Source organism: Erythranthe guttata, chromosome 14 (genome assembly GCF_056151865.1).
Source record: "Erythranthe guttata isolate IM_541 chromosome 14, IM_541, whole genome shotgun sequence".
In the NCBI taxonomy this organism is placed as follows: Eukaryota; Viridiplantae; Streptophyta; class Magnoliopsida; order Lamiales; family Phrymaceae; genus Erythranthe; species Erythranthe guttata.
In genome coordinates this window covers 15,507,777-15,534,811 of record NC_142546.1, presented here as the reverse complement: position 1 = coordinate 15,534,811, position 27,035 = coordinate 15,507,777, and the positions used below count along the sequence as shown (strand labels likewise).

At 34.2% G+C, this 27,035-nt stretch overlaps 6 protein-coding genes across 9 annotated transcripts; 2 read left to right on the top strand and 4 right to left on the bottom strand.

Annotated features, from left to right (window-relative positions):
- Positions 1–221: 221 nt before the first annotated feature.
- Positions 222–2,957, bottom strand: AGL26 (tRNA (cytidine(34)-2'-O)-methyltransferase). The gene is made up of 7 exons (XM_012989236.2): positions 2,738–2,957; positions 2,528–2,631; positions 1,468–1,536; positions 1,289–1,347; positions 1,041–1,101; positions 884–937; positions 222–613 (listed from the first exon to the last, which is right to left on the bottom strand). The coding sequence occupies exons 1-7, from the start codon at positions 2,913–2,915 to the stop codon at positions 332–334; spliced, it is 807 nt and encodes a 268-aa protein (XP_012844690.2). The 5' UTR covers positions 2,916–2,957; the 3' UTR covers positions 222–331.
- A 1,042-nt stretch (positions 2,958–3,999) lies between these two features.
- Positions 4,000–8,568, top strand: LOC105964745 (SWAP (Suppressor-of-White-APricot)/surp domain-containing protein / D111/G-patch domain-containing protein). 4 transcript variants are annotated; one of them, XM_088814448.1, is made up of 10 exons: positions 4,081–4,218; positions 4,333–4,352; positions 4,970–5,398; positions 6,169–6,295; positions 6,605–6,711; positions 7,104–7,247; positions 7,456–7,590; positions 7,687–7,866; positions 8,075–8,253; positions 8,362–8,568. In XM_088814448.1, the coding sequence occupies exons 3-10, from the start codon at positions 4,996–4,998 to the stop codon at positions 8,386–8,388; spliced, it is 1,302 nt and encodes a 433-aa protein (XP_088670574.1). In that variant the 5' UTR covers positions 4,081–4,218; positions 4,333–4,352; positions 4,970–4,995; the 3' UTR covers positions 8,389–8,568. The 4 variants fall into 4 exon arrangements, with proteins under 4 accessions (XP_012844702.2, XP_012844701.2, XP_088670574.1 ...); XM_088814447.1 differs by having other exon boundaries at positions 4,957–5,398; XM_012989248.2 differs by lacking the exon at positions 4,333–4,352 and having other exon boundaries at positions 4,000–4,218; positions 4,957–5,398.
- A 3,539-nt stretch (positions 8,569–12,107) lies between these two features.
- Positions 12,108–14,892, top strand: LOC148765287 (transcription factor bHLH130-like). The gene is made up of 6 exons (XM_088813651.1): positions 12,108–12,883; positions 13,274–13,548; positions 13,987–14,154; positions 14,245–14,310; positions 14,448–14,516; positions 14,634–14,892. Exons 1-6 carry the CDS (start codon positions 12,385–12,387, stop codon positions 14,721–14,723), a joined length of 1,167 nt encoding a protein of 388 aa, XP_088669777.1. The 5' UTR covers positions 12,108–12,384; the 3' UTR covers positions 14,724–14,892.
- A 220-nt stretch (positions 14,893–15,112) lies between these two features.
- Positions 15,113–15,718, bottom strand: LOC105969651 (Bifunctional inhibitor/lipid-transfer protein/seed storage 2S albumin superfamily protein). Its single transcript, XM_012994425.2, has 2 exons — positions 15,327–15,718; positions 15,113–15,240 (listed from the first exon to the last, which is right to left on the bottom strand). The coding sequence occupies exons 1-2, from the start codon at positions 15,637–15,639 to the stop codon at positions 15,224–15,226; spliced, it is 330 nt and encodes a 109-aa protein (XP_012849879.2). The 5' UTR covers positions 15,640–15,718; the 3' UTR covers positions 15,113–15,223.
- Positions 15,719–16,194: 476 nt separating this feature from the next.
- LOC105969653 (histone H3.2) lies at positions 16,195–16,909 on the bottom strand. Its single transcript, XM_012994427.2, has one exon. The coding sequence runs from the start codon at positions 16,794–16,796 to the stop codon at positions 16,386–16,388; it is 411 nt and encodes a 136-aa protein (XP_012849881.1). The 5' UTR covers positions 16,797–16,909; the 3' UTR covers positions 16,195–16,385.
- Positions 16,910–22,530: 5,621 nt separating this feature from the next.
- Positions 22,531–24,954, bottom strand: LOC148765286 (uncharacterized). The gene is made up of 6 exons (XM_088812737.1): positions 24,775–24,954; positions 24,598–24,630; positions 24,085–24,141; positions 23,778–23,984; positions 23,276–23,693; positions 22,531–23,120 (listed from the first exon to the last, which is right to left on the bottom strand). Exons 1-6 carry the CDS (start codon positions 24,952–24,954, stop codon positions 22,531–22,533), a joined length of 1,485 nt encoding a protein of 494 aa, XP_088668863.1.
- Between the last annotated feature and the right edge of the window lie 2,081 nt (positions 24,955–27,035).

Here is a 27,035-nt window from a genome sequence, read left to right as displayed (position 1 = left end):
ACGGTGAAGAAAAAGATGAAATTTGGCCAACCTATGCTACAATTATAAAATTGGATTGTTAGTATAAGTTTCAGAATCAGAGATATTAATTAATTAATTAATTAATTAATTAATCAATCAATTAATTAATTAGTTTATTGAGTTAGCCGTTGATTTTGGATTGATGTAAGAAAATTGTGAGGTGTATTAGCTTCTTGTTGAAGCCAATTGAGAAAATAATGTCAACACAGAAACCAGATTTTCTGCAAAATTTTCAGGTGTACTCAAACATGTAATAAATAAAATAAAAAATATTCCCTTTTTTCGGTACAAATAAAAGAACTAAACTAACTCAGGCAAAAATGTCTTCAGTTAAAAAAGATGCCTCACTATCGATACAAGGCTCAGACGAATCTTCTAGAAGCTGCTCGTAATTAAGCTGTCTAGAAGCTTCGTACAAAGCAATGCCGACGCTCACAGATAGATTCAGACACCTAACGTATGTTTCAACCATTGGAATTCGAATCGTACCGCCACCTAGCGATTCGCTCTTACAGTCGAGCAGTGCATCGGGCGGCAATCCACTAGTTTCCGAGCCGAATACAAGCCAATCGCCCTTCCTATACGTAAATTCCTGCACAGTTAAAAATATTTATTAATCATAGTTAGTTACGTAGAATGCGATCCACGCCACAATTAATCATATCATTGTGTCAACTTTTTAGGTTTCGAATAATTTGTATTTTTAGATTTTTTATTAAATATTTGTTTTATAACAATGTAGCTTTTAACGCTAATTTTTAATCAATTAAACTATTGAGCAATATATAAATAATTTACTAAAATTATATGCACTACGCGCAAATACACGCATTAATCATGGTTAATTGCGTAAAAAACTTACTGAATGGGTTTGTGTCCCTCGTTTTGTAAACGCTAGTAACCTCTTTTCACCATCCTATATGATCAACGAGGCATTTATGCATTAGCAAGCGAATGAATGAACGAATGATAGATAGATACTATTTCGTACCAATTATAAAAAAAATAAAAAATCGAACCTGTTTCTTGAAGTATTCCCGAAACTCTGACCATGAACTATGCACCTTCACAACCACATACCTAATTTTAAGGAATTAATTACCACAAATGCTCACGAATAATTAACTTTGGGCTAAACTGATGCGAGTACACAAATTCATTTTGCGCAACAATCTTATTATCGAGCAATTTAATCATATCTATAACTTTATTTTGGAAGTGCTGAATTTAAGTTTTTAAACATCAAAAGAACTTAGTCAAAGGATACGGCCAGTAATCGAGTCCAGCTCGCTTTACCTTTGCATCGTCAATCTGGAACCCTAATGGCTGAAGCAAGAAACGAGAGTAAGAGGTAAAAAACAAAGTGACTTATTTTATTTTATTTTTTTTATTTATGGTTGTGTTCAAGAAAAATATCAATGATAAAAGAGGTTAGAAAATAATAACCTCAACTAAGTGCAATTTGACATTTGTCGCAGCACAAGTGCGAGCGGTGCATCCTGTGTTTCCCGGAATCTGTACGAGACAAATCGAAGAGAAGGCCTTTAGATTTTTAAGTCGTCTCCAAATAAAAATAAATAAAGCATCAAATTTGAATTTTATAATCTGAACATTTTAACCAAAAGGTCAAAGAGGAACTGCAATGAAAAATTTTACGTGGAGGTAAAAGTGGAAAGTCGTATACACTTCAGCGAGTTCATTTGTATATCATCTAATAAAAGGTCAACTCGTGGAGACATTTTTTTTTCTGATATTAACAAACATAAGTAGAAGCTCATAATCATTTAGTTTCTCTGAATGTAAAAAGATGTTTCTGTTCTTTGCGATAACCGAGAATCGATTTAGGGAAATCTCATTATCTAATGTTTCACCTTCCAGCCACACCTATGAGTTGAAATTGGATGGGTCGATTCAAAATTAGAACTTTCGGAAAAAAAATCGTTTTTTTTAAGTGAAAAACTAATTATAATTCCGTTCCAAAGAAAATAAAAAAAAAATCGGAAATCATAATTTCGGAAATTGGATTGGAATGAAAAAAAATTGTTCGAAAATTCGAAATGTTCGGATCGGGAACTGCGGAATTCGGAAAATTTCTATATAGTCACCTAAAATATAAAATACATTAAAATATTGATATTATAAATGTAATTTCCCCCCAAAAAAACAAAATTTTCAGAATTATTTTCTGTAGTTAACCCAGATCGAAAATCAGAATCTCATGTATATTTTCCAATTTCAATCCAAGAATTCGGAATGAAAAACATTGTTCCGAAATCGTAAATTTTTTGGGTCGGAATTCCAATTTCCACCTTACTTATAACCACATCCAAATCAATGAGGAACATTATTTGGCCAGGACAAGAAAAAGTTGAACTTCCTAAAACACAATCTAAAACAAGTGACTTTTTTTTTTAATTTTCATCCAAAATAATTTAACCATATGAACTCAGATATATACGGATTAAAACGACACCGTTGCGAAATTGAAGAACAGAGAAATAAAAACCTGCGGTGAAACTAGAACCACTTGAAGAAATTCTTTGTTCGCCGGAGCTTTGCTCGCTTCCCCACCAAATCCATTCGGCAATGCATCTGCTCGAAACTTTTCAGCTGAAAATTTCACAAAACGAACATCAATTCATGCAAAACACACGTGTTTTCAGTTGATGAAAATTGCTGCAGAATTGGAAAAAAACAATATGGATATAGAAATTACATGAAGAGCAAAGCGGGGATAAGCTGGGAGAGAGAAGGGAGAGGGGAAATTGGGATGAGTATTGCTTCCGATGAACGGAGAAAATAGCGCGGCGGAGGAGAGGCGGAGCTCTGCGGCGGAGGTGAAGTAAAGACGATGAGGTAATGGCGTTTAGGGCTCTGAGTCCCGTTGTCTCCATTTTCCGTGCAAAATGAAACGGGGCCGTTTTGGGCTTATCTGAGTTGAAGTTTGTTTTAAGTTTTGATTATTTGAGATCAGTCCCTCTAGTATTCAGAAACTGTAATTCTACCTCCTAGTTTATTTTAAATGTAAAATTTAGCCAATATATATCCAATAATTTTCATCTAATGAGTTCTAGGAGCAATATGTAATATATAATAGGGTAAATTACACCTATACCACTAATATATGCTAAAAAAAAATTAAGGTCTATGTGCTATTGGTAATTACAGCCACATCTCTAAAATAATTATCGGTGTCATATGTCTAAGGACTGATATGCACTATATTTGTTTCCAGCGGGGCCGTTAATGTATTGTTATTATACTATCATAGACAAAACTTTATAAATCTTATATAAAATAATAAAGATTTAAGAAATGTTAGGAGAGTCATCTCACGCCTAACTCTATGTTGTCTCCACCATTGCTGAAACTAATTTTCCGTGAGAACCCTAACAAAATAACTTATCATATGCACTATTTCATTAGGGTTTCTAACAATGTTTCAGGGGCGATGGTAATTACCGATACTATACGGACCTTAAAGTTATTTTAGCATATCTCATGAGTGTATGTGTAATTTACCAAAAAATATAATATATTTTGGATAAATTACACATACACCCCTGAGGTATGCTAAAATAACTTTAAGATCCATGTGGTATTGATAATTACAGCCACACCCCTAAAACAATTACATAAACCATGATTTCATATCATGGGACCGATATGCACTGTAATTGTTTTCCGCGGGACCGTTAATGCTACCACAGACGAAAAATTATAAACATTAACATAAAATAATAAGAATTTAATAAATATTAGGGGATGCATGTCACCCGTAACTCTATGTTGTCTCCACCACTTCCTGAAAACTAACATTCCGCTAGAACCCTAACAAAATAACTTTTATCCAATTAATTATTTCGGTAGGGTTTCTAGCAATGTTTCAGGGGGTCATTGTCACATGGACCTTAAAAGTATTGTAACGTACATCGGGGGTGTAGATGTAATTTACCCCTATATTTTTCTACTTCTCAAAAACGAAAGCGCTATGTTTATAAAGAGTCGCGTTGTATATATATTTTCTTTAGGCGGCCGACCAGAAATTGTTTTTCCCCTTTTTATGCAACTCGCTGGAAAACCTTCAAATACTATATACATACAAATCTCTCTCTCTCTCCGATTTGCGTCGGATTATTTTTTTCCTCCTCCGATCAATAGCGCTGCAATTGATCGATTCAGTTCTTTATTGATCAGGTAAGGCACGGTATCGAAATCCTAAAAATTAGGTCTGTATATATTTTCCGATTTGGGGGTTTCGATAGTGCGTCTTGTGGGGGTCAATTTGTGTTTTTTTTTTTTGTTTGGCAGCTCATCCAATAATTTGTAAGGTAATCTCGATTGTGACTTGATCCGAGCCTGTGTTTTTTTTCGTCCGGTTAAATTGGAACGGTGGATTAGCTTAAGGGATTGTTTTGTTTAAGGTTGTGTTTTCGACTTGTTTTCGGTTGACTGAAGTGTTAATTTTTTTTATTGATTTTGTTCCATTGGTTTAAAGCTCCAATTATAATTATTATTTCCTCTAATTGAGGATCTTCGAATTTTGTTTAGTCGGGTCTTCATTTTATTGTTTATTCCAGAATTTTTGTTTTTTCTTAAGGTATAGCTCTAGGGCGTGTGTGTACATTACGTAAACATGGTTTTATGTGATCGGTTGAATGAAATCCGTGTGTATGTAGAATCTCTTTGCCTGATGTTACAACATATATACAAGATTATTTTACTTCCCACTGATTTTCGTGTTAATTACGGATATGGAAATAAGTTTTATTACATTCATTGCTTCTGTGTGCATATAATTTTTATTTTTAATTTAAATATGGTTTTATTACAACAAGATTATAACTCTATGTTAACATAATGTATGAGAATTCTGATTATCTAGAGTTATAAATTCTGTCACTTAAATATCTCGTGAGCTTGCGTGTCAAGCAGTGGGTAATTGTAGGCAGCAAACATACTCGGCATTAGGCTATGGATAAAGGAAAAGAGCCAGGGTTATTTGTTAACGACGGATCATTCATGGAGAGGTTCAAACAACTACAGCAGGAGAAGGAGAAGAAGGGTGAGCCGTTGGAGAAATCTAGGTCGGGCTCAAGTACGTTGATAACTTCAACTCCCAAGGCTGTCATTAGCAACACGACCATCAATATTAAGGCTAACGGCCCTCGCAAAACGACTCAACCTCCTTCGGGTGGAAAACTTGCTTTCAGTTTGAAACAAAAATCAAAACTTGTTGCACCCCCTGTTAAGTTTGGTGAAGACGAAGATGAAGCTGAAGGGTATGCTGGTAATTCCACAGATGGCGGGCCGGTAAAGCGGCCGAAGCTGGACCAGCTTGGTGCTTCTAATCAGGCATCTAAGCGAGTAGATATTGGTAATTACTTATTTTTCTAATGTATTGATTATGTGCCTTTGCCGTATATGTGTTTGTTTGTCAGCTGGGAGGAATTTTCGGGGTTATGCTTGGAATATATGAATCTGGACATACTTGACTAGCACAGTTTTCAGCTTTACTTTTTGTTCGTAAGGGGGTTCTGCAATATGTTTGTTACGTTCTTTCTTTCATGGAGATTGACACACCATTAAGAACCTTTCGATTAATACTTTCTCTAAGCCACAAATTTTAGCTGCCTCTTAAGTACAGTGATTCAGCCTGTCATGTGTGCATTTATTGCACTGCAAATGGTTTCGGTATATTATCTGTACTCACTTTTTAGATCGGTGATTTTTTTTCCAGTTCTTCTCATTAATTCAAGAACCCTTGTCTTTTTATTTCTTCCCGTGTCTTTCTGGTATTTCTGATCTAGTTACTTCGATTATACCTCCATGTAAACCCTGATTTGCCTGAGCTAGTTAGTTGGATCGTATCAGCTAGATTGTTGTGCTACCCTCTACCAAAGCAACACATACTAGATTGCTAGGCACAATCTTCGGTTTTTTTTAACAAGGGGCAAATGAACGGGCAAGAAATTCTTGAATTGCTTCTTATCTGATGAATGCAGCTCATACGTAAGTCCATATCAACATTGGTGCAAAGAGATGTTCACTGAAAGATTTGTAATATGTGGCAGGCCTGCTACAAGAGTAATTTATATGCACTTCTTCATGGTGTTGGTATTAATCAGTTCTTTAAGTGACATGCAGCACCACCTTCCCCAAGTGATTCTACAGTGAAGAACGTTGCAGACAAATTGGCAATTTTTGTGGCCAAGAATGGAAGGCAGATTGAGTATGTAACACGTCAAAAAAACCCTGGAGACACCCCCTTCAAGTATGTAGACTTCGTTCTTATAGCTCTTTATTTATTTTTTTGTCATGATGATGAATTTCTAGTACTCAGCAAATTGAATGGAGTGATTTATTTAGCAAGCATTGGGGTGACATCGGCACCGCTGTACTATAATTAGTTATTATCATTTCTGGATCGCACGTTGTGATTTTATTTTTTATTCTTTTGTTTTCTGGTTTCCACGACTTATAAGCTACCTAAAGAATATAATCTTAGAATTCCTTAGAGCTCTTTGCTTTCTTTTTAACGCTACCTTACCACCCAAGATTTTAATCGATTCATTTTTTGCAGATTTTTGTTTGACGATAGTTGTCCAGATTACAAGTATTATGAGTACCGACTTAGTGAGGAGCAGAAGGCTTTGTCGCTAACCAAGGATTCTCAAACACCACAAAGTGGTAAGTGTGTTGATTCCACAAGTATACAGGGGATATCATAAATTGCTATTAAGTACATAACTTCTTTTGTCTTGTATTTTAGAAACAAGAATTTCTCTATTTACTCAAACAATATTGGATGAATAATTTTTGTTTCCAATTTTAATCCTCATTTTTTGACATTGATTTTAATCCTGACTGGTTCTTTATCATGTAAACCATGGCAATGTGTGTGTGTGTGTGTGTGTGTGTGTGTGTGTGTGTGTGTGTGTGTGTGTGTGTGTATATATATATATATATATATATATATATATATATATATATATATGTATAACTAAGTGTCCATAAAAAAAATTGCATATATAACCATCTTTTCTGACCGAGTGCTTTTTTTAAATATATTTGTGATTTAGGCACTACGACTCCTAATCCAGCATCTGGTGCTCAGAGATCACAGCGTCAGCACTTAAAATATCAAACTCCTGCCTCAGCTTTATATGATGCCACAGAGACTATAGGATCTTCGCATGCATCATCACAAACAAGTGCAAGATATGGTACGTTTTCCCCCTCGTTTCCTGTGATTAAGTTACTATGCAAAATGTAGAGACAGAAAACACTATTAAACAAAAATGTTAATCATGTTCAATCCGAAAACTCTATGACTTTATTGGATATCGAGTTGTCTATTGGGTTCTCCAGAGTTCGAAATGCTTTCGTCTTCCATTTAATAGTTATTATTCTACTTGTGCTAAATACCGTTAGGTGAATCAAGTGGCCCATCTGGTTCAGACCCTATAGCTATGATGGAATACTACATGAAGAAAGCTGCACGAGAAGAGAAACAGAGGCCTCATAGATCCTCAAAGGATGAGATGCCTCCACCTGCTTCCCTCCAAGGTTTACACCCGTTTTTTAATCTAAGTTTTTTTAAATTTTTTTCCTCTTTTTGCAATTATTCGTAATAATGGCTTCCTCGTTTTATGTTTAACACAGGTCCTATGAAGAAAGGGCATCACATGGGCGATTATATTCCTCCCGAAGAGCTCGAGAAGTTCTTGGCTACCTGTAATGATGTATCTGCCCAGAAATTTGTAAATGAGTATGCGGATAAAGCAAAAATTCAAGCTGATAACGTTGGCCACAAACTCTTATCCAAAATGGGTTGGAAGGAAGGTAAAGAGAGATAGATAGTCACACTCAGCTACATACAAAAAAAGAAAAGAAAAAGAGTCTTCCTTTATTAAATTCTTATACATCCCTCGATTTTGTATCTATTCTGTTCTTTTGCCAACTTCTCTTCGTTTGGTTCGGGTAACAAATAAGCAGTAAATACTCGATAATAAGATGGTAAATAAGAATAATTAATCGGAAAATTGTGCAGGTGAAGGACTAGGGATGAAAAGCAGCGGAATAGCGGCTCCAATAACGGCAGGGGATGTGAAAAAAGATCACCTGGGTGTTGGTGCACATGCTCCAGGTGAGGTCACACCCGATGACGATATTTACGATCAGTACAAAAAAAGGATGATGCTTGGTTATCGTCACAGACCCAATCCTCTGGTAATTTTTTTTTTTCCGTTCTATTTTCCCCGAGTTTAGTTGTCTGATATTCGAAAGAATTATCTCGTTAGTGAATTGTTTTTTTTTTTCTTTCCAAAATGTTTGCAGAACAATCCAAGGAAATCTTACTACTGAGAGCGTTTCGAACAGGTGTCGTGTTTGGGATCATCAGTGATCGTTGTAGTTGAAGTTTCTTGTTTTTCTTTTTCGTTTCGCAAATATACCTATCTTCTGGAACTATTGCCGAGAAATCAAATCAACTTTGTATTACATGAATCATATTTATATTTGTCTCCAATTTGAGAATTGGTATAATTTCTCTCCTTTTTGTATTACTGGTTTTCAAGAACTATAGGTAAGAACAGCTTTAAAATTGACCATATAAATTGCATGTCTTGCTTGTATTTATATTTATTTAAAGAAGCATTTAATTTTATTTAAATGTACACATTTTCATGGTTTCATGTCCTTTTTGGTCATTACAATATTAAAAGATCTTATTCTACGAAACAACAGTTTAACAATTTATAATGAGTGAAAATAACTTATAAGTCATTATTCAAACACTAATAAAATTAATTCGACATATAAGATGTGGTAGCTTATCTTATCAGTTATTAAAACATCTTATTAGAAGTTTAAAACAAGCGTAGCCAAACGACCTCTTAGTGAATAAGCGAGTCGGCTCAACTCATTTACCACACCTGATTCCCACACACTGTAATAAAAAGTGTTGAACATCACCTTCCTATAATGAAATTGTCTTTACTTCTCAATCCTGTCTAAGATTCTATTTGAGAGAAATTTAAATTTCTTTATTTGACGAATAATGGAAACTTTTTTTTTCTTTTTCTTTTTTGTCTGAAAAGTTCATTTTCAATATTGCATGATGAATCTTGAAAATAAATCAATTGTTCCATTATTCCATATGCTTCACCTGGTTATCTAAACGGAATTCCTGTATTTTATTATATAATAATCTCCATATGCGTTGACTTTTTAATTCTAAGTCAAATGCAACAACCCATACGTGTGAGATGTCCTAGTTGTCTTGCTGTTTTGTGTCGGCTCTTAATCTTAGCTAATTAATTTTAAGTATTATTTAAAACTAATTAATATAGTTGACAATCATTAGGGACCACTAAGCTATAATTGGCCAAAAACCCATCAGTTATATTATGGAGGTTCTGCTGTATATGTTTTTCTCAAATTGAAATAATAGTAAATTATTAATTAAAATAGCATTCTTTTACTTTCTTCACATTAAAAAACTGATCTATGAATAAATTCAACAGCTTCCCTATTTTTCTCTTAGAAAATAAATAAATTAATAATTAGTAATTAGAAATAAAATAAAATAAAACAAGTTGTCCTCAATTTTTCTTATCAAATTGACCATAAAAGAAAAATAAAATAAAATTGAATAAGCTACGAAAAGGAAATAGTCGAGCATCATTTTCAGGGGACAAAATATTTTTTTTAATTAATAAAATATAAATCTCTTGAGTCTTTGATGCATGCATCTTATTATTAATAAATCTCTTGAGTCTTTGATGCATGCATCTTCAGATAAAATCAATAGTATAGCATCTCTTTTGTCATTGGTCGAAGGGTAGCCCACAAACTTTCTCTCTCCTTCTCAACTAAAATAATTAATAGGGTACATTACCGTCGCCCCTCAATTATGGTCAAATAACAAAAATTCTTCTCTTGTTTGGGTAATTATAGCCACCCCTCAACTATATAACATGTTACGAAAATACTCCTCCATTTGTAAATTTTGCCTAATCGAAATTTCGGTACGCCAACATTTCATACTGATTACAGAATTGAATATACGATTTGGTTCGGTAAACAACCAAATTACGTAAATTCTATGTAAAAATATTTAAAAGGAGGGGTGGCTATAATTACCCAACCAAAAAGGGTTTTTTTTCGTAATTTAATCATACATCAAGGTTATCGTAATTTGCCCTGATTAAATAAATTTTGTTTTATCAAAATTTAATTAGTATGAGTATCCATTTCCCTGTTAGATCAAGGGTGGAAATCCGATGGAATGAGCATAATTGACTACATTTGGAAAAATATTTAATTCCATAATAAAATAACAAATATTTGATAAAAATAGATTAAAAGAACTATTTAAAATTGTAATATTCGACAATCTCGCAATCCAAAAACCAATCAACCAAACCCCACCCCCTCACATTTAGAAAGAACAAGATGACTTATCAGTTATCACACAAACCAACAAGTTCTTCTATGCTTCGATAACGTTAAATTAAATTAAACTAAATAAAAACTAGTAAGAATAAAATTTTATTATAAATTAAAGGATAAATTACACCCACACCCTGAGGCAGGGACGGATCCAGGGAGTTTTGGGAGGGGGCGAAAAAAAAGTTTTGGGGTAAAATGGTATAAAATTTTAACTTTAGAGGGGCTAAAGTGTATAAATGAATACATAAATAACCTAAAATATTAAAAAAATAATAAAAAAAGGTAAAAAAAAAAATCTGCAGGGGCGGGGTTCCCCCGACACAAGCCTTGGGTCCGCCCCTGCCATGAGGTATGCTTAAATAATTTTAAAATCTTTATGGTATCGATAATTACAGTCACCTCCCTGAAACGTAGTTAGAAACTCTAACGGGATAATGTATTGGATACATTATTCCGATACATAGAGTTATGAGGAGTAATGTATTGGACTATTACTTTTAGTTAGTGAACGAGATAACATAGAGTTATGAGGAGTAATGGGGTGACATGGATCCCCCAATATTTCTTAAATCACCCATAACTCTTTTGTTGTCCCCACCACTTCCTGAAACCAATAGTTCGTTAGAACTCTATCGTAATAACGTATCCAATGCATTATCCCATTAGAGTTTATAACTACGTTTCAAGGGGGTGAGTGTAATTATCGATACCACAGGGACATTAAAGTTATTTAAGCATACCTCAGGGGTGTGGGTGTAATTTATTCTAAATTAAATTTAGGGTAATTAAGGCCATACCCTTGAGGTAAGATTAAATTACAAAAAATCCCTTATGTTTGGATAATTACATCCACTCCTCTCAACTATGAATCTTCTTACGCGTTCACCCTTGTGATGTCAATTTTTTGTGTAATTTTCTAAATTATGTGGAATATTCTCCAGTATGTACCGTTGTATCTCTTTCGAGCTCCACATTTTGGAACAAGATGATCATAATATGTGTTTTTTGGCTTGTAAATATCAGATTAAGGTGCATTAGAAACTGCATTTTTGCACAAAACGAGTACAAACTTGAGATTATTTCACGAAATCTAGAAAATAGTGTTGAATGTGACACCATAAGTGTAGTCGTCAAGAAGATTCATAATTACACAAAAAAAGAGAGGTCTTTTCGTAATTTACCTTACTTTAGGGGTAGCCGTAATTTACCATAAATTTTATTTAGTATCATATTTATTTTTGACATATTTAGTTATTTAATGATGAAAGGCAAAAGTCAAATAGATTTCCAATTATTATGTTAGGATTGAAGTTACAAATTCCACCAACATTTTTAACTTTTAACTTTTAACTTTACAAGGTTAAAATTCGACTTTAATTCATTAATTTTGTCAAATATAGTAATTTATTTCTTCTTCTTTTTCTTTTTTTCTTTTTTTGTTTTTGTCAAATGGAGTAAGTGTCAAAGATGACGTGGACACAACGATGACATGGCAAACGGATATGTATGCATAAAAAATGGGTTCATTGATCCGGGTCCAGCGCACCCGGTCCACTAAAGAATTTCACGTGTGAAAATGGATAAAACCGAGGAAAATATTTATTATTATTGTCGTCACTCAATAAATACATACACCTCTCAAATCTATACATTTCTTTCAGAAAGAAAAAAAAAATTCTTGATTTCTGCACAAATTATTTCAAGAAAATAAAAACCCATATTTCATTTTCCATTTTCCATTTTTCAACCTGCAGAAAAACCCCCAATGAAAATCCAAGATCTGAAAATCTACTAATTCGTTGAAGTTCATACACAAATGGGTTTTTCTGAAATCTACTAATTCCACTGTAGCAAAAAGCTGTAATCTGATTGGCTGCTGAAGTTTTTTTCTTCTGCCTGAGATTAATTATGTTCAGCTCGGAGATAAGCAGAAACCCTAGCAAAGAGAGCACTGCTCTCAAGCATATTTCAGCCGACGGCGAGTTTCTCAAGAGCAGAGAATTTCTCGGCTCTGATTTCTTCCAGCAGCAGAGCTGCGGGTTGGAGAGGTACCGATCGGCGCCCAGCTCGTTTCTCGCCGCCCTTCTGGACTCCTCCTCCGCCGGCGGCGGAGATAACAGCAGCAGCGGCGATGAATCTGAAGCTTTCTTCTCCGCCTTGTTGGACGGCGGCCCTCGTGATCTGAATCATTATCCTATGAAGCGGGAGGAGGAGGTTGTGGTGGAGGTGGAGCTGGTCCGGCCCGGAGAAACCGGGTCGCCCGACCCGGAAAGTGGGGGGTATGTGGGTGGGGGTGCGGTTGTCGGATCTTATTCTGTGGGGATGGAGCATGTGAATAAGTTGAGTAGTAGTGGAAATGGGAATAATCTTATCAGGCAAAGCAGCTCTCCTGCTGGATTTTTCAATGGTACTTCAATACATACATCCATATATATATATATATATATATATATATATATATATATATATATATATATATATATATGTGTGTGTGTGTGTGTGAATCTTGATTTCATTCAGAAGTAAAAAATTAAAATTGTTAGATTTGATCTAGCTCTCATTATCTCTAACAATAGCAAATTTTGTTGGTTCTAGTTATTATTGATTTTTTTTTTAATATGTGTGTGTGTGTGTGTGTGTGTGTTCTTGAATCTCTAGTAATAGCAAATCTTGTTGGTTCATATATATATATATATATATATATATATATATATATATATATATATATATATATATATATATATATATATATATAATTGTGAATTGATTGGTGAAAATTTGTTTTTTTGGGGCTTAGGGTATAGTGTAATGGGAGAAGTGGGAAGCTACAGAGTACAAAATCACGGAGAAGGCAGTTCGTCGGGATTGAGCAATCACGTGAACTCGAGCTCGAGATTCATGTCTAGTATACCGGAAAATGTGAATGAAAACGCTCGTTTATTTAGTAGCCATGAAAATACTCGATCAAGAAGTGGCCATAATAATAATAATGGCAAAGAATACGAGGCCGCCTACGAACCGCAATTCAACGGCCTCAAAAGAAACCGTGACTTCAATGGATCGGAAAATCAGGTAGCCATTGAATTTACCCTTAAGGCTGCGTTTGGATTGAAGTATTCGAGTTTAAGAATTTTAATACTATTGAGCTTGTTCGGAATTTGGATGAGGTTCATTTTTACGTTGAACGAATTTCAAATAGTTAGCTCTCAATTTGAACTTATTATTTTCAGTTATCGGTTGGAGTTTATTGCATTTAATACCCCCTTGTCTTGTATCAAACTACTAAAAAAATTCGCCTTGTTACAAATATTAGCAAAAAAAGCCCTTATAATGCATTTTTTAGCACACGTGGATCCCTAAAAAGTGGGTTTGTAGGTGTCGTTTGCTAATAACATGCGGAGTTTTTTAACAATTAAAGAAAACACGGGGTGTCGAATGCAATTATGTACATAGTCAGATTTGTTTCATATTGGTGTTTATAATGTTGTATTCGTCTATTTTTTCAATCAGAATGGAGAAGCTAGAAAGAGGGGTTCGGGTTTAGTTTCCCATTTGAGCTTGCCGAAAAATTCGGCAGAAATGGAAAATATTTTACAATTCCAACAAGAGATTACGGTTCCTTGTCAAACTCGAGCCAAACGAGGCTGCGCCACTCATCCGAGAAGTATCGCCGAAAGGGTATAAAGAAAGAATATCCTTTTACAACTTAAATCGGCTTTTTAATAATTATACATTGTCGATAAATGTTTCGAATACGATGATTTGCAGATGAGACGAACGCGGATTAGTGACAACATGAAGAAGCTCCAAGATCTTTTCCCTGATATGGATAAGGTGAAATTTGTTTTTCTTCTTTTGAAATTCAATGATGAGAGATTTTTTTTTTTATTATTATTTAAATAAATAAATAAAGACTCTATTTTTATTTATTTCTTTATTTTTTTTATTGATGGCATTGATTATATTGGCAGCAAATCAACACAGCTGAGATGTTAGATTTGGCAGTTGAATATATTAAAGACCTTCAGAAACAAGTCAAGGTAAAATAATGGATACATCACTTTCAATTTTTTTTTTTTAATTTAAATCAAGAAAATTTGCATTTACATAAAGCCCTCATTTAATTTTCTCTTTTTATTTATTTTATTTTTTTGTAGATTCTCAACGACACGAAGGCAAAGTGTGTTTGTTCGATTGAACCTCAACAAACAAGCCCTACAAATTCATCTCTTCCAGAAAGACTATAGCAAGAATTCACCGAAAAAACCGAAAAATTTGGAAGTGTAATCGTTAGCAAATGATATAAATTGTTTATTGTTTTTGTCACCTGTTTAATGAAAAAAAAAAACATTTGTGTATATGAAAAATCTTTTGGGTAAATTAAGGCCACCCTCGAGGTAAGGTCAAATTACGAAAGCCCCCTAATGTTTGAGCAATTACAATCACCCCTCCACTATGAATCTTCTTATACGTCAATTTTTGCAGTGTTAAATTTAGTGGAATCTTCTAGATATGTAGCCGTTTTGTACCCGTTTATCTCATTCGAGCCTTGAAACAAGATGATCATAAATATGTGTCTCTTGGCTTGTAAATATCATATCGCATCAGAAATATTATTTTTGCACAAAACAAGATATTACAAATTTGTTATATTTATTTGAATTTTGACCAAACATTACTCATCTCTTACATTATGCAAGTTACATATACTATGAACTTTTGGCTTCTAATCTTCTCACTTTGCCATTCACTTTGCCATTTCACCTGTCCAACCAAAGAAAAAACAAATTAATTAAAAAAAAAAATTATATAAATAATATCGAATAAAATCGAAGAGTAAAAAAATGTACATGGTTCAAAGTCGGCGGTGCATTTAACAGGTAGCTGCATGGCCATGGTGCGATCGACGCCAGCAATGGGGGGCCCAGTTACGAGGACACAGAGGCAAGGCTGACCTAGAGCTTTTATGGAAGCACAGCAAGCCTCCGTTGGCGGTGTAGGGCTGAAGGGGGCCACTGCCGCCTTGCATGGTATCAGCTGGACTAGTGCCGAGAAAAACGTGCTTCCGCACGGATGGCCTATGCTATCCTGCACCGCCATTGAAGATATTACTAGTACTAACATTAGCAGAGGCAAGGTAGTTCTTGAATCGGAAAACTTCATTTTCTTTTTCGTTTTTTTTTTGTAGTTTTTCGGGTTTTTCTTTTTCTTTCTTTCGATGTGTTTCTTGAATCTTGATCATGCAGATATTTAAAGGCTGATGGGGTGGGGGTGGGGGGGAGGGGGTGGGTGACTTTTGGTGCTTTTGTCCTAACTATGTATCACATTTGATTCATGTTTTACTTGTAAGAAAGAAACTACTCTGTTACATTCATTTGTTCCGGAGGAAATAAAATTCACTTCCGAAAAATATCAGAAAAAAATCGGAATTGAAAAAATATTGTTCCAAGAACGAACATTTTACAATTGACAACAGAGGAACTAAAATTCGCTTCCGAAAAATATCATTAACGGATACAAATTGTAATTGATATAAAATTAAAATTTGGCAAGGGTTTTAGTTCTGATGAAGGCCAACTTTTTTAATTAATATTTAATTAAATTCATTAATCAAAATATAGCATTAATCAGTCATTTATGGGGTGTTTAGAATTAATCAAGCTGGATTTTTAACATCTCCAAGATTTAATTTTTAATTTCAGAACCAAGAACAGCAAATCTGAATCTAGAATTTGAAATTTCATCAACAAACTACAGATCGAGAGGCTTACAAACTGATAAACCCTTCTGCGAAACAGCTTTACACTAATAAACCCTAATTCAAATCCAAAACATCATAATAAACCCCAACATTTAAAAAAAAAAAAAAGGAAATTAAAAACCCTAGACTCGGACCGAGTCGACTCACTCTAAGCACGCTCGCCTCTGATTCTCCTGGCGAGCTGGATGTCCTTCGGCATAATGGTAACCCTCTTGGCGTGGATGGCGCAGAGGTTGGTGTCCTCGAAGAGTCCGACGAGGTACGCCTCCGCCGCCTCCTGCAGCGCCGCCACGGCGGAGCTCTGGAAGCGGAGATCCGTCTTGAAGTCCTGCGCGATCTCACGCACCAGCCTCTGGAACGGCAGCTTGCGGATCAGAAGCTCGGTGGACTTCTGGTACTTGCGGATCTCACGGAGGGCGACGGTTCCGGGGCGGAAGCGGTGGGGCTTCTTCACTCCGCCGGTCGCCGGAGCGGACTTCCTGGCGGCCTTGGTGGCGAGCTGCTTCCTCGGGGCCTTGCCTCCGGTTGACTTTCGGGCGGTCTGCTTGGTACGCGCCATTCGAATCTGAAAGAGGAGGGTGTAGAGATAGAATCTGTATGTATAGATTAGTGCGTGTTTGTGTGTGTGGTGAATTTGGGAGAGAGGCGGTGGGTTTTTAAATAGAGAAATTGAGAGCGGGAGGGATTTTGATTTTGGGGGGTTTTTGAATTTTTGGGTTTGGACGATGACGGAAAGCCGTTGATTAGGTTTGGAATTGACGGTAGGGATTGTAGATCCGGTTCGCGATCCGCGTTGTGGATGATGTAGCCAATGATGTTGTGCCACGTCGGATGGGTGGATTTTCGGTGGACTCTGTTCTAATTTGAATATTTGGTCATTTCGCTCCTTCTGGATTCTGAGCGGTATATATATTTCTTAATAAACTGAATAAATATACATAAAAATAACACGTAAAATGTATAAAAGAAAACATTGAATATGCATATATATAAGAGCATCTTCAATGGAGAGGGTGGTTTTCCGGATTCCCCCTCCCCTCCCCTCCCCCTCTCCTCCCCCCCCTTCCTCTCGCTCTATCTACGTTGTTTCCAACCGTTCGGTCTTTTATTACTTTTTTTCCAATCCCCAGTCTCACCACTATTATACTACTACTACTAATAATAATAATAATAATAATAATAATAATAATAATAATAATTTTAATTTTAATAATACAATATTCAAATAAAAGTAAAGAAATAATTTTCCACTAATTCAATAATTAAAAAACAACAAGAATAATAACTATTAATACAATAAAATAAAATAAAATAATGATATAATATAAAAATAAATACAAAAGAAAAAGAAAAATAAATAAATAAATTTCATATGTAAAAGAGCGAAAAGAAAAATGAAAAGAACAAAAAAGAAAAACAAAGAGAGAAAGAGAGAGAAAGAAGCGTGTAACAAAAAAAAAAAAGAAAAAAAAATTGGCAAGTAAACCACACGCCCCCTTCCAGCACGTGAGTTGGAAGGGGACCGCTCAAAGCAAAGCTCCCTCCCCCTTCTCCCCACCCATACCCAACCCATACCCACCCCTCCATTACTCACCTTTATTGGAGGTGGTTTTGTCTTCCCAGTTCCCACCCCTACCCACCTCTAGATATGGCCACAGGGCGGGTCGGGTCCGGGTCTGGGTCGGACCCGCCGGGTCGGGGTCCGACTTTTAGGGGATCCGAAACCGACCCGCGGGAAGCCGGGTCCGGGTCCAACCCGGTTTTTCAATTTTTTTATTTTTTATTTTTTACCGCTCAAAGCAAAGCTCCCTCCCCCTTCTCCCCACCCATACCCAACCCATACCCACCCCTCCATTACTCACCTTTATTGGAGGTGGTTTTGTCTTCCCAGTTCCCACCCCTACCCACCTCTAGACATGGCCACAGGGCGGGTCGGGTCCGGGTCTGGGTCGGACCCGCCGGGTCGGGGTCCGACTTTTAGGGGATCCAAAACCGACTCGCGGGAAGCCGGGTCCGGGTCCAACCCGGTTTTTCAATTTTTTTATTTTTTATTTTTTAAACAAAAAAAACATATATTGAAACTTGAAAAAACATGAGATTAACTTTAAATTCAAATTTAAAAAATAATTGAATTTAAACATTAAACAATTTTAGAAAAAAATGAAACGATAAAACCTTGAGACATAAACTAAATAAAATGAAAGTCGTGAAAATTGAATTATGGGTATTTATAAGTGAAATAATAATTGCGAAATTTTTCAAAATTTTAAAAATAATATTCAATCTTTCTTTTAAATTAAATCGTATTTTTTTATATTTTTCAACATTAAATTCATATGCATTTGTTATTAGTCGGGATTTTTGATATTAATAATAGTCAACATGATAATTAATAATTTATAAAATATTAATTATACAATAATATAATCATTTTATATTTTTATATTTATTGTTAGGATTATTATAACAAGGAATATATATAACATAAGCAAATGGTGTAAAATGATTATAATAAATAATGTTAAATAGATTATTAATTATCATATTCATTATTATTAAATAATTTAATTAAATTATTAACAAATATAATATAATAAAAAAAATAAAAAATAAAATGAATGGACTTGAGCTTAATCCGTTTAAGCCTTACGATTCGATTCTAATATTTGAATAAAATGTAAATGTAAATGTAAAAAAAAAAAGATTAAATCACATGATGTACGGTTTAATTCTTACGATTTTTACAAACTAAACCAATTATTAAAAGAGAAATCACATCATAATATTTTGATTATACTAGTCATATATAATGTTATTTTTAAAGTAAGAATATTAATTGAAATGAGATATAATCTATTTCTGTTAAAATAAACATCATTTATATTTTTAAATAATTATATTATGATAAAATCCTCAATAATATTAATAAGTTCTTGTCAATAATTGAGGTAAATCGATTTAAATTAATTGAAATGAGTTATAATCTATTTTTTAAAATAAACATATTATTTTATTTTTGATTTGATGTTTTCACACTATCGATTTTAATAACATAAGTGAATTGATTCAATACTTTATACTTTTCAATAGTAGAGATTATATTGATATATTAATTAATAATAGATGTTTTGAAATATTGAACCATGATTATATATTTTTTCTTATATTGCATTTGTTAATTATTTAATAATAATTAATATAAAAATTATTAATTTATTTAACATATTTATCATTTACATCATAGTTGTATATTATATATATTTATTGTCTATTTTTTATCAAATATGTTGTTTGGCCCAGTGGTAGATAGCTGCACATTCTTCCCTAGTGCCCCTAGTTCAAACCCCAAAATGTGCATTTTTTGACAAAAAACCGGATATTTCCGGGTTGACCCGCCGGGTCCTCGGGCCGGGTCCCCGAGTCCGGGCCCTCGGGTCCCCCGCCGGGTAGACCCGTCGGGTCCCGGGTCCAGATAATCGGGACCTAAAACCGACCCGGACTTGGTCGGGTCCATGGTCAACGGGTGAACGGATCGGGTCCGGGTCAAACCCGGCCTGTGGCCATGTCTACCCACCCCCATCTCCATTGGAGATGGTCTAAAGAAAATAAATAAATAAATCTTACGTGAAGAGGGCAAAATAGGGATAAAATAAAAATTAAGGATGTGAGTATAAATCTAAGTAGAGAAACTTTGACTTGTCATTTAATTCAAATTATGTTTGATTTAAGGGGCTCATAGCGTGAAGTTATATGATTTAAATAAGGGCAAAATATGGATAAAATAAAAATTAAGGATGTTAGTCATATATTATTTCAAGCTAAGGATTTAAATAAAATATTAGTATTCACCCGTGCGATGCACGGGGTGGCATATTTTCAACTGGAAATACATGTCTGAAAAATAAATTTACGCATATATAAATTATTACGCTCATTGAATTTAAATACAAAACGCGATCAGCAATATTGAAGCATCATGTTCTTCATAGTTACATCATAAGAATAATATTAAATATTAGTATATCGTCAAAAATAAATCTTAAAGATAATAAAATTTGCACTGAGCATCCTAGGGACATGACTGAAAATAACATCGCACGGGGGAAATTATATAAAGAAGAAACACCTGCCAAAGAATAAGTTGTTAAAAAAAAGACATGTTACATGAATAATTGGTAAATATGAAAATATTATCTACCTTCAAATTCGATGAAATACTTCCTTGTACACGACATTTCTAGTAACATTGGTTAGTTCACCCGAATCCAACTTGATGAATATTTTAATGCCACCTCTGCTCGTAACTCTGGACAGTGCAACATATAGTTGATCATGGCTGAAGACATGCTTAGGAAGATACAAACCAACATGCGAAAGAGTTTGAAACTTGGCTTTTATTGATTGTCATTGCAAAAGAAACAATCAACGGAAACTGTCTTCTCTGAAATTTAATTGGCAGTCCGGTAGATGGTATTAAAGTCATCCGAGGAATGAACACCATGTCACCGATATTTTTTCCGGAAAGAATTTTGCAACTCAGAACGTGAATGCCAGTTCTAATAATTTGAAGTTTGGTCCCGTTACACAATCCTTTAGCTTGATCGATGTTTCTTATTAGCATAACGGGTGCACCAATCTTGAACTTCAACGCATGAGAACGAAGTCCGGAGCATCTTATTGTGTTGAGGAATTCAGTCGAATAAATTTCTGCATTATCCTCCATTGTTTGCTCGTCCCTAAACATACTATCTGAGCTCAGGTACACCTTCTCCTCTCCTAGAAGGAGAGACATTAAGTGATCGTTCACAAACTCGACGCATTCATTAGTTGGTGCAAGAATTGCTCTCCCTTGAAAATAATCTGAATCATACATGTTACTCAACAATCCGGGTAAACGAATTCCAGTAGGTCTCTGAATGGATCTTCTGAATCACCAATCAACATGTCATCGGGAATCACTATCGAAGCTTCACCATGATTTTGTTCCCCAACATCCTCACTACCAACCTTCAGTATCCAGTCTCTAAATTATTTTACCTCATCCACGTTAGATGGAGAAGAGCATGACTGCAATCTCATGTTCTTAGTCAACTTCATGACACGACAGAAATTCCACAGCGGAGAGGAGTTTATCGTAGCATGTACTATGTCCTGCCTTGATGCTTTGAGCACAACTGGTAAAATCTGCCTAAAATCTCTTCTAAGAACAACCACCTTACCACCAAAGAGTTTGTCAACCTGTAATATTGATTTCATTGTCTTGTCAAGCGCTTCAAAATAGTATCTATGCATCATAGGAGCCTCGTCCCATATAATAAGCTTTGCCCTTATGAACAACTCCGCCTGTGGACTTTGTTGCGATATGCTACAGGTGGAACTCTCGTGGACATTTATGGGTAGTCCGAATCGAGAATGAGTTGTTCTTCCACCGGGGAGCAATAATGATGCTATACCACTCGATGCAACGTTAATTACAATCTCTCCCTTGGAACGAACTGCAGCCGAAAGAGTTTACCATAGAAACGTCTTTCCCGTTTCACCATGGCCATATAGAAAGAACATTCCACCACGGTCATTGGATACAACATCCATGACTACATCATAAATCTTTGTTTGCACGTCTGTAATTCAAGCAAGACACCGTTGAAGTTCCCTACCCATTTCAAACCGGTCGTAATCCAGTTCATCTAACACCAATATGTTTACTGTGTCATCCGCTGAGAATTCGATTGAAACTGGCATGGGCGCGTAATTTCGCAAGTTTTTACCATTGTTTTGCAATATTTTTTCTATTTCGGTGAGAGACGACAATATTAAAAAGATGAGTAATATTTAAAATTTAATTGAATAATGTGTTATACAATTTGCCATATCTGGATTATTATGAAGACTTTGTTGTTTGTAAGCAATACCCTCAGCCAAATCCAACCAACAACTTTGTCAAACATGTTCGGGCCAACTTAAGCTATTGGAAAGAAGCATAACTACAAATAACCTTCTTATATAATCCCTCGGTGCCCAAGTATTCACTTATATTATTGAATATATGTATTCTTTGTCGTTATCTAATAAACCCAACACATAACATGCATCCCTGAACGTAGGGTAGACGGTGTCAAAAAAAATTCTGATGTCCTCGTAGCACGTATATCCCCTCTGAATGTTAAGTAGCAATCTAATGTATTAGTCTTTTCCCTTTCCAGGGGGAACATTCGCAAGCCTACCAATAGAAAATCTTTTTTTCCTTGGCGCCCAAGTTCGAGAATCCTCTTTTAACCCAAGTTCGCAAACCTTCACATTGCCTCACATGCCGAAAGATATCTGCAGTCGTAGTACATCTTTATCTCATCACAAATCTCAGCACCGCCATCTGTATTGCGTGTTTCATAAAATGCCGCCGTAACTCGGCCATGCCCCTTGTTTACGTATTTGAACATGTATTTGATTGACTTGTTCTGGTTGCATAACTCGATATTAATGTGAGATCGGTATTTACTCAACAATATACGATTGTACGGGACTACAAACCCATTGTCAAGAGTAGTCTTCTTCTTCGTAACTGTTCTGCCATCTTCCATTATCCTGTACACAGTAAAACCATCTGCATCTGATTCAGTGCGCTGCACAAATGGCTTTGGAAATCGCTTCGTGCAAACTCGATCCTTCATACAGGGAGATTTCAAATTTGCCTGACCGCACGGTCCATGTATCATATACTTCTCCACCAACTGGTACATCTTTCGGTCGTTTACTTCGTCAGGATTTTCAGCACATATGATCCTATCAATTTCTTCTGGGTTATTGGTCTTATCGTTATTATGAAACCACAATAAAATATGTGCATGCGGTAGACCTCGTTTCTGAAATTCAATTAAGCATACATCTGCATAGAAAATATAAACACATGGTATTAAAAAAATATGCATTAATTTAGTTAAGGAAGCAATAAGTAGTTAAACTCACACATGAGCAAATTCTTTAATTTATATGAATGAAGTAAATGTATAATTATAAACTGAGATCTAATTAAATACTTACATGTTGTAATACGTCTGAATATACAACCTTTCTTGATTTCTGTCATCATACTATTGAGCTTCATCTTGAACACACGACAAAGAATGTATGGCCGATCCTCCGGCCTGAGATTTGTATCTTTCAACACCCTTTGCATTTCTGGCCATTGAGGATTGCATGTGATGACAATGAAGAGGGTTGTAGATCCAATCCAGTTACATATTTGAAGAGCATCAACGAAGTTGTTAAACATATACCTTGGACCTGCGGTGAACGACCCTGGAATTATAATGCGTTGTCCAACTGATTTACCCTCAGTGTCTCCTTTAAAAATATTTTCTTCGATACCCTTGTACATGTCAACCCTAAGTTGATCTTGATTGAACCTTATGAAATTCAACCTTTGTGACTCTACCATCGAAAATCCATCAACACAGAACTGCTGAAATAACTTCTTGAAATGCAAAAGTAACAAATGTTACCGTTTCTGGATTAGATATGCAAAGAACTCTCGCATGCTTACCTTCCTCCATTTTCTATTATCAGCAAGCGAAGATTCTCTCAAACAGATATCGTCTCGATAATCATCTTCCCTACAAGGAAATAAAAGAGGATACTGTAGAGGCAAGTAAAGAGGATGGAGCTCACTGATTCGTTGAAGCTTATTTGAGCGTGTCTCAGCTACAATATCCCTAAACGCATGTAACGAATCCAATACAATGCAATTGACCTGCTATTTTGTACAATGATTATACAAAATAAGTAAAACGTTACCAAAATAATACAAATATAAATATTTAATGACATAAAATCATTCTACAATAAATTACCTTGATAAAAATATTGAGTGGAGCCCGTAGCAAGTTTCTAGTACAATGCAAATTAACCTACAAATGAGGAATGCCAAAACATATAAGTTATACAAAATAAAGGTCATTATGTAAAATTGTAAAAAAAATTTATATAGTTACCTTCATATATATATGCCGAAAAACATCCTTGTACCACATTATTTGTAGTTGGTTGTATCGCTAGATTCCGACGTGATCAAAATCCTTATGCCACTTCAACTATTAACTCTCGAGAGTGCGACATAGAGTTGTCCATGACTGAAAACATGTCTGAGCAAGTGCAGTACTACATGGGAAAGAGTTTGTCTTTAACTTTTATTGATTGTTATTGCAAAGGAAACCATCACCGAAGACTGACATTGCTAAAATTTAATAGGCGATGTAGAGTTGGACGGTATCAATGTCATTTGTGCAATGAACGTACACTATATGGTCAACATGTTTATCGGGTAGTGTCATGCATTTGAGAACGTGTTTTTCCATATTAATAACCTGAAGCCTAGTTCCACTGCACGATCCTCTAGCCTGATCAATATTTTTGATGAGCATAACGGGAATACATCTTTTCAATGCAACCTAGGTGGAATTCTGGAGCACGATATGGTGTTGAGGAACTCGGATCTATGATATTAACTCCTCATTGTACACACTATCGGAATTCAAATAAACCTTCTCTTCTCCAGTTATGAGCGACAAAAAATGATCATTCACAAAACCGACACTTTCATTAGCCGATGCAATAATTTTTATGGCCTCAAAGTACTCAGGATTGAACAGGTTGCTCACCATATCCTGGTAAACAAACTCTATAAGATCAAAAAATGGATCTGCAGAATCACGGATAAGCATGTCATCAAAAATTTCAATTTCAAAATTGTTTTACTAATATTAGTCTTAGTCATAATCATCATACTAATACTAATATTAATATTAATATTAATACTAATACTAATACTATTACAACTACTTATACTAATACTAATACTAATACTAATACTAATACTAATACTAATACTAATACTAATGCTACTACTAATACTAAAACTTTAATGCTAATATTAATGTACTAATGCCAATACTAATGTACTGATACTAAAACCAATATCAATACAAATATCAATACCAAAACCAATACTAATACCAATACAAATATCAATACCAATTGTTTTATTAGTATTAATCTTAATCATATTTCTCATACTAATATTAATACTAATACTAATACTAATACTAACACTAAAATTAATACTAATACTAATACTAATATTAATACTACTACTAATGTTAATACGTTAATTCTAATATTAATGTACTAATGCAAATACTAATGTACTAATACTAAAACCAATAGCAAAAAAAATAGCAATACCAAAAACAATATCATTACTATTACCATTACTATTACATTTACCTTTACAAATATTAATACTAATCTGATAATAATACTATTACTATTAGTAATACTAATGCTACTGATAATCCTAATATGCTAATGTTAATGCTAATACCATTGTCAATATCAATTACAATCTTAATCATAATCCTAATGCTAGTGTTAATGCTAATCCTAATCCAAATACGTTAATACTAATGTCAATCCTAATATGCTATTATTAACATTAATCCTAATACGCTAATGCTAATATATTAATGCTAATTCTACTTCTACTTCTAATGCTAATGGTAATTCTAACCCTAACACTAATGCTAATGCTAATCATAACCAAAATTACAATCCTAATATTAATTCTAATCATAATTATAATCATAATCTTAATCCTAATCATAATTATAGTCCTAATCATAATGTTAATCTTAATTTTAATGCTAATTTTATTCATAATAATAATACTAATCATAGTTCTTATCCTAAAAATACACATATGCTAATGCTAACGCTAATCTTAATACTAATTATATTATGCTAATGTTAATGCTAATCCTAATCCGAATCCTAATTCTAATTATAATGCTAATATTAATACTAACTAATTCTACTAATTCTAGTCATAATGCTAATCATAATACTAATATTCATACTAATAGTAAAATCCTAATGTACCTAATGCTAATGTTAATCCTAATGCTAACATTAATACTAATACTAATATTAATACTTATATGATAATGCTAATTCTAATTCTAATTCTAATTTTAATATGCTAATGCTAATATGCGGCTTAATCCCACTTTGCACCCTCGAAATATGCCATTTTGGCACTTTGCACCCTCGAAATAAATTAATAGTACTTTGCACCCTCGAAACATAATAAATCATGCATAATGCATCCCAAATGAATGTTTAAAGCTAATAAACGTAATTTAATATTTTTAGTGGTAGTTTTTAGGATGACAAATGTCAAATAATTTTTTTTATTCGTCAATCATTTTGAAACTATAAAGTGCATAAATAAAAATACATCTCATCAACTTATTTAAAAATTATATTTTTTATCCCGATAAAATATTTAACAAAAAAAAAGAATCCTTCATCTATTTCGTTATCAAGTTATCTGAAAATCATATTTTTTTTCCAAATATTTTTACTTCATATTTCCACCAGTTACAATAAAAAAATCCATCAATCGAATAATTTAGTGATAAAATTTTATTTTAGTTTATTTTGTAAGAAAATATAGTTTTTTCCAATAATCAGGTGTTTTTTTCCCGCATTTTTTGCGCTCGAAATTAGGTTGGAGGTTGAAGAAAATAATAATTTATGTATTATTTTGCATCCCTGATAAAAAAAAAACAATAAAAAAAATTTCCTTCATTATTCAGTTCAGGGTGCATTGTGAATAATTTATTGTGTTTTGAGAGTGCAAAGTGCTATTATTGTTTTTCAAGGGTGCAAAGTGCCAAAAGGCTCAATTTCAAGGGTGCAAAGTGGAATTAAGCCGCTAATATACTAATGTTGATCGTAATTCCAA